General features: G+C 39.7%; 1 protein-coding gene across 1 annotated transcript in view; it reads left to right on the top strand.

The window, feature by feature from the left end:
- LOC132111610 (usherin-like) overlaps positions 1-15,486 on the top strand; it is a 234,161-nt gene that overhangs the window by 109,981 nt on the left and 108,694 nt on the right. The window contains exons 35-37 of the mRNA XM_059519061.1: positions 747-894; positions 5,005-5,156; positions 6,062-6,209. Of these exons, the coding sequence (XP_059375044.1) occupies positions 747-894; positions 5,005-5,156; positions 6,062-6,209 (448 nt within the window). The remainder of the gene's footprint in view (positions 1-746; positions 895-5,004; positions 5,157-6,061; positions 6,210-15,486) is intronic.

The following is a 15,486-nucleotide window of genomic DNA, read 5'->3' as shown; positions in this document are numbered from 1 at the left end:
TAATTTATTCATTGTGTTAAGAAACTTGTATTATATAAAAGTTAACAGAATATAAAAATAATTTTGACAAAATTTGTATTATTTTTATGCCAATTTAAGAAACTTAAATTGATTTGATTTTTCTTTCTCATTACTTTTTATTTTGATGGAATTATTTGTATTTTATAATAATATTTTAACAATATGAAAGTCATTTTGAAATAATTATTTGTGTATTATTTATACACAAGCCCAGATGTAATCTGCTAATTATTTATTTAGTTATTTTTTTATATATTTTCTGTACTAATTTGGGGATTTTATTTATTTTTTGTTTTGTTTTGTTGTTTTTTATTTGGGGGGGGGGGGGGTTGCTGCAAGTTTTAAATTGATTTGAGCATGGTAAAATGTGTTTACATCAGCTTGCAGACTTTAAAGTTTCTTACTGCCTGTTGCTTATATTATTTACACTGATTTAGAGTAGACAGCATATAAACTGGTCAACTTTGTAAATTTCATATTTTTCCACATCTTTAGAGCTTAAAGTTTAAGGAAATATCTCAGAATTCCCTTGATAAAATGTGCTTAGAGTACTACAATCTTCTAATTCATCATCTAATTAACAAACAAACAAACAAAAAAACACTTACAAGGAAGGAATGTGTAGAACTATTATGGAGATATTTTCATTTGAAATCTTTTTAAAACATGTTTAAGTTTTATGTATAAATGATGATGACACTTAAAGTTTGTCTTTTGACCTGCAGGCTTGCACGGGAGGTGGATGCACCCTCAGTGACCCCAGCGTTGCCCACACTGAAGAGAGTTCACCAGAGGAAGTGCCTGCCCCCAACATCCTGTCACTTTCCCCATATTCCCTCAATGTGTCCTGGAACCCCCCTCGAAAGCCCAACGGTGAGTGGGGTTAAAACTAATGCCCACCAAAGGTGAATTCATATTCCAAATGGCCATTTAGTTAAGGGTGCTTCATGTTTAATGATGGGTTAGCACACAGAGAAGGGGACAGGAAAAGATGAGCACTTTGTGGGAGCGCGCATGACAAAGGAAAAGAGGGTGCTGCGTTTTAAGCGGATGAAAAGTGCTCCCTTTTGACTGAAGCTGTGAACTGCAGCTTTAGCTTTAGGCCTGAACACCGGATGAGGGACACCACTGCCGCCCCTGCATTTGAGAGCAGATGCAGATTAGGAGATGTGCTTCTGGAATTCAGTCCTACACTTTTAAAGTTTTGGTGCATGTTAATTCCCATCAAATTAACATCTATTGTATCTATATCTATTAAGTATGTATGTATTTATAAGAATTTAATAGAAATTACATTGTTACATATATATATAATTTTATTTTTTGATAGTGAAAAGACATTAATTGTTTTAATTAACTTAATCAATTGAATCATTTATTAAAATATCCTGTTGTTTTTTAGGTCAAGGGTGGGATAAGACAGTTAAAGGGCCTCTAACATGGTGTGATATATTCTAATATGATATATTATCTTTTTCAGGAATTTAATACCCTTTAGTCTTGTGTGGATATAAACTATAATTTTGTGTGAATATAAACTTTAATTGTAATCAAATTAAGTCCAAATAAATTGTACAATAAATTATATTGTAATAAATATGTAATATTTATATTGTCCCCTTGGAATTATAAGGTTCTATCTGCAAAACCGAGTAGTTTTGAGATATTGAGCTTCAAAGTTTTAGCATTCCATTCGACTGTGTAGATAGAACCTTATTGTTTTTTAAATATAAAAACCCATAATGTATACAACATAAAAAAAAAATCTATCACATAATATAAATAATTTGTTACAGAATAACAATTAATAACTCAATTTTTACAAAAATGTCAGATAGAATCTCATAATTCCAAGGGGACGAATATATATATGAAACAATTAAATAAGACACAATTGATTAAACATTACAGATTATGTAGTTAAATTGTTTATTTAAATCAATTATTTTTTAAACATTGTATATTTTGAGGCATGGTTAAAGTTTTCCACATTTTCAAATACTGAATTAAATAATAAATCTTTAAAATTAAAACTTGATCTTGTGTAAATTTTAATTGTTAAAATAAACAATTTAATGACATCTTATTTTTAAATTAAATACACAATCTGAAAAATATAGATGAAATTGATTTTAGATGCATTGATTACAGAAAATTATATAGCACAAAAATGATATGCTAGTCACATGCTAATCATGCTAAAATCATGCTAGCAACATACTAGTGGCATGCTAATCATGCTAGAAACATGCTAATCATGCTAGAAACATGCTAGCAACATGCTAATCATGCTAGAAACATGCTAATCATGCTAGAAACATGCTAACAACATGCTAATCATGCTAGAAACATGCTAGCCACATGCTAACAATATGATAATCCTGCTAGAAACATGCTAGCGACATGCTAGCAACATGCTAATCATGCTAAAATCATGCTAGCAACATGCTAGTCACATGTTAGTCATGCTAGAAACATGTTAGCAACATGTTAATAATGCTAAAATCATGCTAGCAACATGCTAATCATGTTAGAAAAATGCTAGTGGTATGCTAGTCATGCTAGAAACATGCTAGCAACGTGCTAATCATGCTAGAAACATGCTAGCGACATGCTAGCAACATGCTAATCATGCTAGAAACATGCTAGCAACATGCTAATCATGCTAAAATAATGCTAGCAACATGCTAGTCGCATGCTAGTCATGCTAGAAACATGCTAGCAACATGCTAATCATGCTAGAAACATGTTAGTCGCATGCTAATCATGCTAGAAACATGCTAGCAACATGTTGTTCATGCTAAAATAAAGCTAGCAACATGCTAGTCGCATGCTAGTCATGCTAGAAACATGCTAGCAACATGCTAGTCGCATGCTAATCTTGCTTGAAACATGCTAGCGACATGCTAGCTTCATGCGAATCATGCTATAATCATGCTAGCAAACATGCTTGTCACATGCTAATCATGCTAACAACATGCTAGTTGCATGCTAATCATGCTAGAAACATGCTAGCAACATGTTAATCATGCTAAAATCATGCTAGCAAAATGCTAGTAATGCTAGAAACATGCTGGCAACATGCTAGTCGCATGCTAATCATGCTAGAAACATGTTAACGACATGGTAACAACATGCTAATCATGCTAGAAACATGCTAGCAACATGCTAATCATGCTAAAATCATGCTAGCAACATGCTAGTCGCATGCTAATCATGCTAGAAACATGCTAGCGACATGCTAGCTTCATGGTAATCATGCTATAATCATGCTAGCAACATGCTAGTCGCATGCTAATCATGCTAGAAACATGTTAATCATGTTAAAATCATGCCAGCAACATGTAAGTCGCATGCTAGTCATGCTAGAAACATGTTAGCAACATGCTAGTCGCATGCTAATCATGTTAGAAACATGATAGCGACATGCTAGCAACATGCTAATCACGGTAGAAAAATTCTAGCAAAATGGTAATCATGTTAAAATCATGCTAACAACATGCTAGTCGCATGCTAATCATGCTAGAAACATGATAGCGACATGCTAGCAACATGCTGATCATGCTGATCATGCTAGAAACATGCTAACAACATGCTAATCATGCTAGAAACATGATAGCAACATGCTAGCAACAAAGTAATCATGTTATAAACATGCTAGCAAAATGCTAACAACATGCTGATCATGCTATAAACATGCTATCAACATGCTAGTTGCATGCTAATAATGCTAGCAACATGCTAGTCACATGCTAATTATGCTAGAAAATGCTAGTGAAATGCTAACCATGCTAGAAACATGCTAGCAACATGCTAATCATGCTATAAACATGCTATAAACATGCTAGCAACAAGCTAGTCGCATGCTAATCATGTTAGCAACATGCTAGACATATTCTAATTATGCTAGAAACATGCTAGTGACATGCTAGCAACATGCTAATCATGCTAGAAACATGCTAGCAACTTGCTAGTCACATGCTTATCATGCTAGAAACATGCTAGCGACATGCTGGCAACATGCTAATCATGCTAGAAACATGCTAGCAACATGCTAGTAACTTGCTAATCATGCTAGCTACATGCTAGTCACTTGCTAATCATGCTAGTGACATGCTAGATACCATGGTAATTATGCTTACTACATGCTAGTCACTTGCTAATCATGCTAGCAACTTTGCTAATCATGCTAATGAAATGGTAGTCACTTGCTTGTAATGCTAGCAATATTTTAATCACTTTCTTTTTTAAACTTAAGCTTTTCAAACTTTTAAATCTTTTTAAACTTTTTAAACTTTTCCCATTTTCAAACTTTCTAAATGTTTTAAACTTTTCAAACTTTCTGGTCAGGCTTTCTCAAGCCAACTTAAAGTCTGTCTTGACAAACCTTTTTATCTAGTTATTCATTATATTTCTCTGTGGATTGGGCCAAGCTGAGTTGTCCTTCTTGAACCTTTTAACTGACCGGTCAATCTTGAGGGGTGTGTCCCGTGAGCAGCTATAAAGAGAGCAGGAGCCATATACAGTTGTGTTTACATGTTTTATAGCACTCTTTCACTAATGGTCGGCTTTAACAGAGGGCTTTAAACAAAATGGCCAGTTTAAATCAGGGGCATGTGAGGAAATCAGTGGAGCAAACAGTGTTTGGGTATAAAAACGTGTCCTGGAAAAAGGGTTTGTGATGGAGGGGCAATTTTAGTCTTCATAGCAGAAGTACAGTGAATGCTGCATGTTCTTATTGATTTTCAGGCATTAATGAATTTCTTTATAATCTTATTTTGGTTGATGTTTAGGTTATGTCCTTAATTTTATTTATGTTTGAAATGTTGACTGTAGTCAACGATTATTTTGGTACTGTAGAGACATCTATTGCATTGTTGATTATACGAGAGGTTTACATGTCAAGCATAACCTCTATTCCCACGTACGCTACCACATAGCTCTTGCCCACATACTAAATGTGTATTCATTTCCTCCACACAGGTGTGATTAGCAGCTATGGTCTTTGGATGGATGGCACACTTGTCCAGAATTCGTCCCTTAGGGGTTTCGAGGTCAGTGGTCTGTCCCCATGGAGCCTCCACAGCTTCCGTGTGCAGGCCTGCACGGCTCAGGGCTGCGCTCTGGGACCCCTGGTGAGAGTCCAACACATTTACATTATGTTAATGCCTCTTCTACATGTCAGATGGCAGCTCAACATCATAAAGGTGATCGATTCACTCTGTTCAATAAAGCACCTTCTGCTCACGCTTGACATTTGATATAAATGCCACTCTGGGCTGGTTACTGTTTTGATGGGCCATATTTGGGCATTTTTCCAATATGTGTGCAATATTTAGTCAAATGGCCGGTTCTGCAGACACAGCAAAAGTTGGAGCAAGCAGCGAGAGGTTGAGTGGCTGTAGTGTCGAGCTACGAAGTGTCTGATCATCAGCGGACAGATGGTGGGAAAAATAGTGCAGGCTGAGAATTTTTATTTATTTATTTTTAACCTCCGGGGATATTTTGTTTCTTCGAACAGTCTCAAAATATGTATTTTAAGTGAGTTTAAGAAATTTCAGTTCAGACAATGTGAATTGTGACTTATTAATGGTTATTAATTAATTATTCATTATTAATTTTATTTGATTGAACAAAGACAAACTGTTTTTGGACTAACATGCACTGATAAATAGAAAGTAAATAGGGTCACTTTATAATAATACTTTTCATAGAAATAATACTTGTACTAAATTTGCCATGTTTGTAAGTGATATTGGTTTATTTTGCTATGCTGCTAAATTTCAGGTTCTAGTGTTTATATGTGTGTGTGTGTGTGTGTGTGTGACTGGATATTGCATGTGTATTTATGTGTGAGTGGGTTTAACCGGACATCAGTGCTAAATTCCGCTCCATTTCATGTTGCGTGTTTTGTAATGACAATAAAAATTGTCAACATATTTGAAAATTCCTTGAATCCTTTAGATTTCATGTTGTCTTTAAGTAAAACTAAATGCTTACTTCCAGTTTTAATTGGACAGTATCTTATTTCTGTTGTCAGGTGGAAGGCAGGACTTTAGAGATGCCTCCCGCTGGTCACATGTCCCTGTATGTCCTCAGTGAGACTTCACACTCAGTGCGAGCCAAGTGGGAAGCCCCAGCTAAACCCAACGGAAACCTGACCTACACAGTTCTATTCACCGGGCCAGGTAAATCAAACTTAACTTCTCCCTTCACACTTCCACATCCTCCCTTAGTTCCTTCGAGTAAATGCAACACTGCTTCCCTGCATGCTTCCTCTGCTCCTTGTATTGGCCTCCACTGTTTTCCTTTTGTTTATTTCCAAACAAAAATGCTATACGGTCAGCGAAACTTAGGAAACACATGGTAATGGGCTAAAATGAATTGTAGTCAGCCTCCATTTTGCTCGAGCTGGCTCCTGGGTGCTATCGTGGACCAAAAGGGCTACAGGAGGACACCCATGCTCAACACACACTCTTCTCCTCTCAGTCTTCTTTAAACAGGTTTGGTTAAAAGCGTAATGGCACCCTCAAAAGGAATCTCCCACTACTTGCCACTCTGATCTCTGTCTGATCTTCTCTTATGTTGGTTAAAGGATAAACGTTTGCCGTAATGAGAGGGTGAGGGGTGCAAACACACATTCTCTGTGGGAATCTGTCAAGCTCATGAATCAGTTAGGTTCTGTAGAGGTACTGAAATGCAAACACATTACAAGTGTGCAGTCACATTGTACTGTACATATTGAACATGCATTCATAATGTCATTGGATATATAGCATTATTAGGGCTGTCATCTAATGGTTAGTGCATACTGAGCTCTGGTGCACATGCAAGTATTATGAGGCCAAAAAAATGCCATTAATATGCGTTAATGTTCAAAAGTTGGGTAAGCAAGATGTGTGTTTTTTTTATAATTTATTACTGTTTCTCAGCAAGGATGCATTAATTTGATCAAAAGTGGCAGTAAAGAAATTATGTATTATTGATTTTTCAAGTGTAACCCCTATCCACCAACCATTTACATAGGCTAGAGTTTTTGATAAGGACCCGAGTTCTTTTTATTTCCAAATGATCTTTTAACCCTGTCTTCTAATATAACTAAACCCCCAAGGAATTACGTTATACAAGCAGTTGATTTATTTCTAGCGTAGGAGTTGTTCCTAAATTACTTTTAACTGCAATAACCCACACACTCACAAAAAAACGTTTAAACCAATAAAGATTGAATTTTATATCAATGAAATGGAAACTTGGTATTTAAATTAAACTGAAATGTGTCGAAAATTTGAATGACAATGTAAATGAAAACAAAACAAAAACAAATAAAATGTCAAAACAATCGTCTGTGATTGCCTTCCTTTTAACAGTAACTAAACACCTTTTTTACCGTATCACACAAGTACTGTCAATTTTATGTCCCCTTTCAGAATGTAATTAACTCACTAAAGTTAACCATAAAGGCATAACCCTTTTTTAAGGCCTGTTTAACTTTAATTTAAACTATCAAATTAACTTATATCTCTGTATAAATTGTGTAGGCTTGAATAAACCTTTTAAGCTTTGAACAATCAAAATACACTCAAAATGGAAAAAGAACAAACACAGTCGCAATATCAATAGTGCACTCAAATGTTTAAACACACATCCCACCCCGTTGCAGGCCTGATACGGAGCTTGAGTGCGTAGTGGCCGGGAAAATGAAACTGGCCCCTTCACTCCAGAGAGCAAACAAAAAGATGGTTTAAATGGTTACCTCAATTGAGTTGCTAGTATGCGTTGAAACACGTCTGCTTTAATCACGTTGAAATGGTCCCAAATCGCAATGTCTCAGTGTACAACAGGTGCGGTGGTTGTTTGCGCTTCGGATTCTCATAAAATCACTCGACGACGATCGCCGACATTTTCATCCCGGGAAACAGAAGTCTGTGTTCTTTCCTGAAACTCCGCTCGGTTTAAGCAGAGGACAACAACAGTTTCAGTTTCAAAAGTATGCCAACATGCACAGCGTTCAACTCTGGCCGAGCCAAACATGCAGTCACTGCAAACTTACATGAAACAGTCCGTAGTCATAACGAGCCACCTCCTTAGTGCAGAAATACGAGCAGTACTTCTGATTACAGGCAAGATTCTCCTGTTAAACACTCAAAGACCTCGTTAAACTCACGTCTCTTCTCACTCTCCCGTTCTCTCCAACTTTCTCCTGTTCTCTCTCGAACTTTTCCTCCCGTCTCCCGCTCATAAGAAAATCTGATTGGCTCACAAACTTGTCAGTCTCTTAGTTGTCCAATGCACATCAACTCACAACACAAAATGATGTTTACCACGTTTTTCACCTGTACTCCCCAACCAAACTCTAATAAAAGAAAGGAAAAAATAATACATAAACGTTTCAAATAAATAAATAAAATAAAGCATTCTGTCATAATTGCACCCTCAGTAAATCTAGAAAAGGACAAATATAACATCAGGGTTACACTCTCCCCCTTCAGATGGTCTTCATGCCCCATAAGACCAAACTTTAAATGTATGCTCATTTATATAGAGAGGAAACGGGTGCACATTTACAACCTGTGACAAATGAATTAACATCTCGGGTTTCGTAACTTATCCGAATGACAAGCCCACGATGTACTAAAGTAATCGGCCGGTTTGTAGGTACTCCTGGCTCATCATAACTGAGTCGTATGACTGGTTCTACCCTGCGTCTGAGTCTATAAGTAGGCCTACTTTCTTCAGCTTTACAAGAGTCATATGAAACGGAATTGTCTCCCCTTTCAGATTCTGACTCCACTGCTTCAGCTACGCCAGACTCAGAATCGTTCATGACCATTTCATCATATACAACAGGTGGTTCTTCTACATCACTCTGCTCACTGACAGACAAAAGATCATCCTCCAACACTACCGGCTTGCTATCCCCATGTTCAGGCTCTTTTCTGAAGGAATCGAGTATCTCTTGGCAAATTGCTGACTTACCATAATACATTTCATCCTCAGAACTAGATAAACTGTCTAACTGAGCAGCCTCGGTTCTTGATGCTTTTGTGGATTCTCTCCTTGCTCGTTCAACCCTTGTCACTGGTTTACGAGAGACTTTTTCTTTCTCAACCAAGTTATCAAACCGAACAAACTCTCCGATTGGGAGCAAATGATCTTTGTGCAACGTTCTCTCTCGCCCAAACCCATTTTCGGGTTTCACATGATATACTGGCAAATTGGGCAATTGTTCCACCACAAGGTGCGGAACGGAACACCACTTATCTTGGAGTTTGTGTTTCCCTTTGAGTCCCAAGTTTCTTACCAACACTCTGTCCCCTTTAACTAAACCCTGGTACCGGACTCTACGATCATAGTAAGTCTTGTTTTTCTGGTGGTTTTTCAATGCTGCAGCGGAGGCAAGTTCGTAGGCCTCCTGCAGATCAGCCTTCAACTTTTGAACATACTGCGTGTGAGTAGTCTTTTCCTTCCCATAGGGAAAAAGTCCAAAACAAACATCAATGGGCAATCTAGCTTCTCGTCCAAATAACAAAAAATAGGGAGAGTAACCAGTTGCCTCATTGAAAGTGCAATTGTATGCATGTACCAGTGAGCTAACATACTGGCTCCACCTTTGTCTCTTTGCCGACTCCAGAGTGCCCAGCATTGACAAAAGCGTCCTGTTAAAGCGCTCCGGCTGTGGGTCACCCTGAGGATGGTAGGGCGTGGTCCTGGATTTTCGGATGCCTAGTATTCGGAGAAACTCTTGGATCAGTCTGCACTCAAAGTCTCGCCCCTGGTCAGAGTGTACCCGTGCAGGAAGACCATAATGGACGAAAAATTTCTCAAACAGGACCTTTGCCACAGTTGTCGCTTTTTGATCCCTAGTGGGATACGCCTGAGCATAACGAGTATAATGATCGGTAATTACCAATACATTTGCAAACCCTTTGCTGTCAGGCTCTAGGGATAAAAAGTCTATACAGACTAAATCAAAGGGGCTTCTACTGGTTATCTGATTCAACGGTGCAACCTTCTGTGGGATAGTCTTACGAGCAATGCATCTACCACAGTTTTTCACGTAGGATTCGATGTCACTATCCATTTTTGGCCAGTAAAACCTGTCCTTAATCAATTCCTTGGTCTTGTCAATACCTAAATGACCTGACTCATCATGAAGAGACCTTAGAACTCGTAGGCGATACACTTCAGGCAAGACTAACTGTGTACGTTCTTCACCGTTATCTGTCTGTGTCATGCGATACAAAACATCTTTCAAAATACGTAATTTTTGTCTCTGTCGCTGCAGTAGGGTAACAGCTGGGTTATCTCCTTTCCCAGTAGACATTACATTACCAGTGTCTAGTTCCTTCTTCACAACCCCAATTACAGAATCGGTATCCTGAGCCTCCTTTATGTCATCTAAAGATAAAAGTTCCAAGGACTCACCACCTAACTGTACCGGACAAATGAATGCCGCAGGGAGACCATCAGGATGAACTCCTAACTGATCAACAAACCTGTGAGGAGTACTGGAAGGGACATCAACTTGAGCGAGTTTGCATACAGCTTTGACCCCAGAAGGCGGAACCTCAGCCCATTTAATGGGAGCTAGGTCATCGTGCGGATTGCGGGACAATAGATCAGCATCAGTATTAATGCGACCTGGCTTATACTGAATGGTAAACTCATAGGTGGCAAGAGCAGCCAACCATCGGTGTCCAGTGGCATTCAGTTTAGCACTGCTCAGCACGTAAGTGAGAGGATTATTGTCGGTACGGACGGTAAACCTTGCCCCATACAAATAATCATGAAATTTATCGACCACAGCCCATTTAAGGGCAAGAAATTCAAGCTGATGGATGGTGTAGCGCTGTTCCGTTTCAATCAACTTACGGCTGGCGTAGGCTACTGGGCGCAACCCGTCTGGGTTTTCTTGATTAAGAACTGCCCCAAGACCATTCATACTGGCATCTACATGCAAGATGTATGGTCTGGACGGATCCGCAAAGGCCAAAACAGGTGCATGCGTCAATCTGCAAATAATTTCCCTAAACGCTGCAGTACATTCGGGAGTCCAGTGATCTCCAAAGGGTTCTGACTCTTTGAAGTACCCCTGAGTACTGGCAGTCTTAGGCTTTGTTTTTCCCTTTCCGGCAGGTGGAAACCCTTTCGTCAAATCAGTGAGTGGTCGTACTACGGAGGAGTAACCCTTTATGAACCGGCGGTAATAACCGCAAAAGCCCAGAAAGGACCGCAGCGATTTCAAATCATGTGGTTGCTTCCATTTTGCTACTGCCTCGATTTTTGCAGGGTCGGCCGCAATACCCTCTGCCGACACCATATGACCAACATATTTAACCTCAGGCTGGCAAAATTGACGTTTGTCAATAGAGATTTTTAAACCGCATTCTTCCAACCGATCCAGAACTTTGAAAAGACGCTCCTCATGTTGCTCTAAATTTCGCTCGAAGACAATTATATAATCAAGATAGACGATGGCTTCGAGGAGGTGCATGTCCCCAACGGCCCGCTCCATCAGCCGTTGGAATGTGGCTGGGGCTCCAGTTATTCCTTGGGGCATGCGCTCAAATTGGAAAAAACCTAAAGGGCAGATGAATGCAGTTTTCTCTTTATCCTCCTCGGCCATCTCTATCTGATAATATCCACTCCGGAGGTCCAGGACAGAAAACCATTGGCTACCAGCTAGGCAGTCCAACGCATCATCTATCCTGGGGGTAGTATACTGGTCGGGTATGGTGCGACTATTTAGAGTGCGGTAGTCCACACACATTCTCACATCGCCATTTTTCTTCCGAGCAATGATGATGGGGGATGCATATGGGCTCCTCGACTCTTTAATAATTCCTGCAGTCATCAAATTTTTTAAGTGCCTACGAACATCTTCAACATCCGCAGGGGCAATACGCCGGGACCGTTCACGGAAAGGGGTGTCATCTCTCAGCTGAATATGGTGTTTGACTCCTTGTGCTAACCCCACATCAATATCAGATAGGGAAAACACATTCACTCTTTCTGATAATTTCTGTCTGAGTCGATCCTTCCAGGTTTGAGGCACAGGTGAGTTACCAAAATCAAACAATTCTGGATCGAGTATTTGATGGTTCTTTGTTACCTCCCGTGCATCTCTCACTGTGTCTGTAGCATAAACTCTGGCTAACACAGTGCCATTTGGTATAAACTTTTCCTTAAAAGTGTCATTGCGCACCAAGACTCTGAGTTGGTTTTCCCCCATGGCTGAAAAGGGAACCACCACCGGAGGAACTAACACTCCTGCAGGAAGAACATCATCTTCAGGACCCTCTACAAGGTAAATATCTTTCTCCAGAGGAGACTGACAGTCAATGTGACCCACCACACAGGTCTCAGTCTGAGGAGGGAGTGTAAGAGGACTATCACCCGCCCACTTCACCTCACCCACAGGCTTTTCTTCAGAACCAGCAATTTTACTGGAAGGGACTAACCCATCTGTTATCCACTGAGACTGTATCCTCATAACATTAGAAGTCTTGGGCCCTAAGCTCCCAGTACAAATGTCAACTAATCTTTGCAAAAAACTGGCATTGGTCCCCACAATCACTGGCGTTTGCTCGGGCCCGACTGGATCCGGACACACCAATGCAAGTACTGGAATTACCTCGGATGAACCCATTAGAGTCTGTGGGAATTCCATGTCTACCACAATATACCCTCGGTAAGGATAGCTGGATGAACTCAAACCCCATATAGCTAACCCCTCAAAAGGATTTAAGGGTACTTGAGGTAGATGACGTAAATACCACTTCTCAAAGACAATGGTCACCTGTGACCCACTATCTAATAAAGCTAAACAAGGCTGTCCATTAATCTTTACCTCGACTGTGGATGATGGCCCTACTAGACCAGCTGGTACAAGACTAGGCTCAGGAACCTCAATTAGGCTTTTCTTAGAGAAACAATCACTCTGGCCTACATCAGTATCTCTCTGTCCTGAAGCAGGATTTTTCTCTTTAGATTTGCGAAGTAATTGTAGCAGTTTCTGAATGACTAAACCAGAATTTGCAGAATGTTCACATTTGCTGGCAATGTGGCCATCTCCTCCACAATTGTAACAGAAAAAGCCATCACTGCTTTTACCTGCCAATCTTATTGGAGCAACTGAACCACGGCTTATCCGGCACTCTTGAGTATTCGGACTACTCGCCCCTACACTAAGCACAGACAATTGTTTCTGTAGTTGTTCTACTTGAGCTTTTAGGGCTAGAACCTCTGCATTTAACGGGTTGTCTGAGGGCCTTACCTCAGTTTTGCTTTTAACATAATCCCTCTCTGAGGGCTGCGACAGATTTGCGCTGCCCAGTTGGAGTCTTAACTCTTTAGCATCAACTTTCAAGTTGTCTCGATTTGACAGTGAGCCTCTCCCTCTGTCTTTTACTGGCTTATCTTTCACACTGACACCAAGCTTACGTCTAGCCGCTTCGTTTTCTTCTTCTTCTCGAATCTCATTAAGAAGTTTAAGAAACGGGGGGGGATTTTCTTTCCGTTCATGTAGCCGCAATTTCAATAGCATCAAATCTGATTCAATCGCACCCCTTAACAACTGTTCCACACGAGCACGATCAGCTCTCTGAGGAATTAACCCTCCCCGTTTGATCACTAACGTTAGCGATCTTTCTTGTCTACGAAGAAAATCAGATAAGGCCTCCCCAGGCTCTTGTCGAAGCAAACGAAAAGCAAAATACAAGTCCTCCCCCGATTCTGAGGTGCTAAAAGCACTCTCCAAAGCTTCAATATACTCGAGTGCTGTAGCATCTGCATTGTTGGCTCTTACTGCCTTTATCACCTCTAACGCTGGCCCTTTAAGGCTTTCCACAATACGTTTGCGCTTCTCCTTGGCGGAGCAGTCTGACTCAGAAATCATCAATCTAGCTTGTTCAAGCCAATTCTCACTATTCTCTTCACCTACTGGGGTGGGCTCAAGACCAGAAAATATGCGTAAGCGACGGTAGGCTTGACCATCGCTAGTGGGCTTAGTTTTCTCCAATAAATCCCCAATGGCACGAATGATTGTCTCAGGTGATGTAACATTTGAAACCAAAGGGTTCATCAAGCCTTGAAGGTCAGTAATGCTTTTGCCCTCCCTATTTAGGAACTGAGTTAACCTGTCTGAAAAGGCATGCATACTAGAATCCTCATCTTTTATAACAACAATTTTCCAGGTCTCCCCAGAGGATGGCAACACTTCAGATGGCAACTGGGCGGGGCAGATTTTCTCTCTACACTCACACAGTACCAAAAGTGTCCCAGGAACTGTGCCTTCCTTTGTTGCACGAGCCCGTACCCGACCAAAGACTTTGACTGTTTGTACAGTGTCTTCGATAAACGCAACATCGGTGTCAGCTGGTACACCAACAAGCAAAATAGCATGTTGGGGATCAATTTTCTCATCTGCAGACCAGCTGCAAAGTTCTCGTGAAAGATCGTTCTGCGACATTTTTCTTTTACCTTTTGTTTAGAAGACAGGAGATCCCAGCGGTGCCTCCATTATGTAACCCCTATCCACCAACCATTTACATAGGCTAGAGTTTTTGATAAGGACCCGAGTTCTTTTTATTTCCAAATGATCTTTTAACCCTGTCTTCTAATATAACTAAACCCCCAAGGAATTACGTTATACAAGCAGTTGATTTATTTCTAGCGTAGGAGTTATTCCTAAATTACTTTTAACTGCAATAACCCACACACTCACAAATAAACGTTTAAACCAATAAAGATTGTATTTTATATCAATGAAATGGAAACTTGGTATTTAAATTAAACTGAAATGTGTCGAAAATTTGAATGACAATGTAAATGAAAACAAAACAAAAACAAATAAAATGTCAAAACAATCGTCTGTGATTGCCTTCCTTTTAACAGTAACTAAACACCTTTTTTACCGTATCACACAAGTACTGTCAATTTTATGTCCCCTTTCAGAATGTAATTAACTCACTAAAGTTAACCATAAAGGCATAACCCTTTTTTAAGGCCTGTTTAACTTTAATTTAAACTATCAAATTAACTTATATCTCTGTATAAATTGTGTAGGCTTGAATAAACCTTTTAAGCTTTGAACAATCAAAATACACTCAAAATGGAAAAAGAACAAACACAGTCGCAATATCAATAGTGCACTCAAATGTTTAAACACACATCCCACCCCGTTGCAGGTCTGATACGGAGCTTGAGTGCGTAGTGGCCGGGAAAATGAAACTGGCCCCTTCACTCCAGAGAGCAAACAAAAAGATGGTTTAAATGGTTACCTCAATTGAGTTGCTAGTATGCGTTGAAACACGTCCGCTTTAATCACGTTGAAATGGTCCCAAATCGCAATGTCTCAGTGTACAACAGGTGCGGTGGTTGTTTGCGCTTCGGATTCTCATAAAATCACTCGACGACGATCGCCGACATTTTCATCCCGGGAAACAGAAGTCTGTGTTCTTTCCT

The sequence above is a fragment of the Carassius carassius genome, chromosome 31 (assembly GCF_963082965.1).
Source record: "Carassius carassius chromosome 31, fCarCar2.1, whole genome shotgun sequence".
In the NCBI taxonomy this organism is placed as follows: domain Eukaryota; kingdom Metazoa; phylum Chordata; class Actinopteri; order Cypriniformes; family Cyprinidae; genus Carassius; species Carassius carassius.
This window is presented reverse-complemented; position numbering and strand designations above follow the sequence as displayed.